General features: G+C 46.9%; 1 protein-coding gene across 1 annotated transcript in view; it reads left to right on the top strand.

Moving 5' to 3' along the window:
- Positions 1 to 3,285, top strand: part of LOC114068176 (zinc finger protein Gfi-1-like) — a gene marked incomplete at its 3' end in the record, with an annotated part of 8,236 nt that overhangs the window by 2,576 nt on the left and 2,375 nt on the right. Inside the window, 2 exon segments of the mRNA XM_027904099.1 lie at positions 2,578 to 2,993; positions 3,083 to 3,220. Of these exon segments, the coding sequence (XP_027759900.1) occupies positions 2,578 to 2,993; positions 3,083 to 3,220 (554 nt within the window).

The following is a 3,285-nucleotide window of genomic DNA, read 5'->3' as shown; positions in this document are numbered from 1 at the left end:
CCCCCTTATCTCTTGAATATAGGTGCAGGTTGCACTTCAGTATGCAGTGAAAGCCATATTTCACTTTTGTTTTTTGAGTGCTGTGCTGCTGATCTGGGTGGGCATACAGCATACAGACACACTACCTTTTAACACTCTAATACACTGTTGACTCCATCAGTACAAATCACTTTGCTGTTTAACCTCACTTTCTGTGTGTGTCTCTAATCACACACGTTTGCACATACAGAAGGTGCATGGGAGCTCATGCAGCAGTGTATTAATAAGTCCTGATGAGCCTATTGATGTTCCAGTCTTGAAAGGAGACTTGGACTGGGTATAATGTGCAGAGAGTGTGGTGTTTCGTGCTCTGTTGAAGAGGACACTTGAATCTTTCTTCACTGTGCATATCAACTATTTAAAGTTGAGTTCATTTTGCCTTCAAAAAAGAGCATTGATTTTTTTTTTTATCTCCCAGAAGTAGTCTATATAAACACTGCACAGAATTTCTAGGAAAATGAGGGAGAATCTTTCTCCTCCCTCCCTGCTCCCCCCTTAGATGCTGTGGAGTGGAGGAGAGGCAGACACGGAAGTGCCCTGCAGTGTGGTAGAGCAGGGTTTGAAGATTGCTTTTCCCTGGGTGCAGGGCTTGGATGGCTTGAGTATAAACATGAGTGACTCCCGTGGACTTGTGCTTTAGAGGGCTCCAGAGCATGAGAGGTGTTGGAAGGAACATTGCACGCAAACTGATCTGTGGTGCAATGTTCACCATGTACTGTATTGCCAATTCCAAGGGCTCAAAATTCAGGTCAACCTTCCCTCTCCTCTCACTCAATGAACTGGCTTAGAAATCAAGATTGTAAGTAAGAACTTACGGATGTTTGATTCTAGTGTTGAAAAATGGAGGGTCTATGTTTTCATACTTTGCTTTAATGTTTGGGCTAGAAGGTGGCTTTAAGAGGGCGGAAAAATAGTTAAAACAAGAACAAGCAAACAAAAGAAAACCTGAAGACCTGATGAACTCATGAAGTTTTAAGAGCTGGGACTTTAAGATGGTTTTGAATTCTGTGATAAAATCGTGAGAGATGGCAACACTGAAACTGGTTGCAAAAACACAAGATAGGTGACGGGACACTGACTGCAACTTTGCAGTCAGTGCAGAACAGGAAAAATCATGCTCAGCATCATGTCAGCTAATTTGATTTCATCGCTCTGTTCAAATGTCCCGGATGGTATGTGTCCAACCAAAAAACTGTTAATTTCAGTGGAAGAATTTGAGACTGGTAATGTCTGAAATTACGTAAAGGACAGGAAACAGTCATGTTGTTCAAAGCTCAATTTTCACCTAATTTCCCACTCCCTTCTGTAACCTCTCAGTGACCATTTGCCTATCCAAATGGATAGCATAAGGCATCATTCCTTCCTTCCCTAGTCCAGCCCTGGTTATCTTGGTTTACCAGAGGTTGAGAAGGCCATGGGAGCTGTGAAGCTGACAGGAGGGAGAAAAAAGTAGGAGAGCAATTGTGGATGGACAAGATTTTGGTTAAAAGACATTACTCTGGAAGCCCAAGTTGGAAGCAGTGCCAGTATCTCTATGAAGGCATTGGTGTTTCAGCAGTTCACTAATTCATCTTTTCCTTGGTTCACTAAAACATTTTTGCAGTGGAGACATTTGACTCTCCCAGTGCTGCTGCGTGTTGTGATGAGGAGTGAAAGCAGTGCACCTCAGCACTCTGGCAGACATAGTTGGGGTCTGGTACCTCATGTTCCATGCCCAGCTGTGCTTTCCTCCACGCAAGGCTCCCTGAGCATTGTGAAACAGTATTTCAAAGGCTATTCTTCTGCCATTGTATCAGACTCTGCTATGGGTCCCCAAGTGTGGTTCATCTTCTAGTGCCCACTGCCTTGGTCAGATGCCATTGCCAAAGATAAGCCTGTTAGAGCCAACTAAAGCTATCTAAGCTTGTCCTGGTGGAAGTTTGCTTTGATTATGACTGCTAGGAAAATGGTAATTGTGTCTTCAGTTTTTAATGTGACCTCTACTGATGACTTTACAAAGCTCTGTGTTTTGGGTGGACTCAGTTTCTTTACATGGAGAACCTCAGAGCAATCTGAAACAATCATGTGTTTTTTTCAGATGAGGATTGATTTTAGTTGTTCGGTTTTTTTTTTTTCTGAAAATCTTCATCAGAGCTTAAACATATGGACTGTGAGCTTTGATGTCCATCTTGGAGCACAGCAGATTCACATTTTTGAGAAGCTGTAGATAAAACTGTAGGAAGTTGCAGACTGAGTTGTTTAGATTGTTTACATGGTCAGATCAGCGTATATACACCTGGGCACCCAGAGATGGAGACAGAAAAAATTGGTGTCTGCTTTAAATAATTTGGCTGGGACATCCGGTAAGTAGGTGGTACTGGATGCTCAGTCCCTAATGTGCAATGTAAAATGTCCTCCCACGAGAGATGAAAGGGCAGCCTCAGTGTGCAGTACAGGGGTCTGCCTCTGGGCATAAGTCTGGGTGCTGAGACTGTTCTGCCCCGTGATAGTGTCTGGATTGTGAAGCACACTAATTCCCATGCCCTTTTGTTTCCACAGCCTCGGAGAGATCTGTGTGTCCGTCCCTAGATGAAGCACCCCCTTTCTCGGTGCCCTTCAATCCGTACATGTGGAACAGCCTGGGTGGCTCTGAGCTGAGGCATCCTGTGCAAAGCAACAGGCCCTGCCCAACACTGGAGCGACCCTCAGTGCCGGGGCTCTTCTGCGACCGAGGCTCTGAGCCTGCCCTGTATGGCGCTGAGTGTAGTTCTTCCCTTGGACTCTATGGAAACTTCAGCTCCCCGAGCACGGGGCTGTTTGAGCGCTCGCCGGCAGCAGCTCCTGGACTCTACGCCAAAACACAGCCTGGGCTGCAGCAGGAGAAGGGGCTGGGTGGTGTCAAAGTGGAGTCAGACCTCTTGTGCCGCCCACTGCTCATCAGCACTGGCTCGTACAAGTGTGTCAAGTGCAGCAAGGTAGGGGTCCCTTTCTCCCACACTGGTTATGACTCTTCCCCAGACCCTTCTCCCTGGTGAACTTAACCCCGTGTACTCTCTTCCCTCAGGTCTTCTCCACACCGCACGGCCTTGAGGTGCACATGGGCCGCTCACACAAGGGCACGAGGCCGTTTGCCTGTGACATGTGTGGCAAGACCTTCGGCCATGCAGTCAGCCTGGAGCAGCACAAGGCCGTGCACTCGCAGGTGAGAGCAGGGCAGGCTGCCAGGATGAAGGTCTGGGAGCCAGGGCCAGCTGCTTTATTCAGCTG

Source organism: Empidonax traillii, unplaced genomic scaffold (assembly GCF_003031625.1).
Source record: "Empidonax traillii isolate 1590-97213 ecotype Southwest subspecies unplaced genomic scaffold, ASM303162v1 scaffold1009:size532339, whole genome shotgun sequence".
NCBI lineage: Eukaryota > Metazoa > Chordata > Aves > Passeriformes > Tyrannidae > Empidonax > Empidonax traillii.
This window is presented reverse-complemented; position numbering and strand designations above follow the sequence as displayed.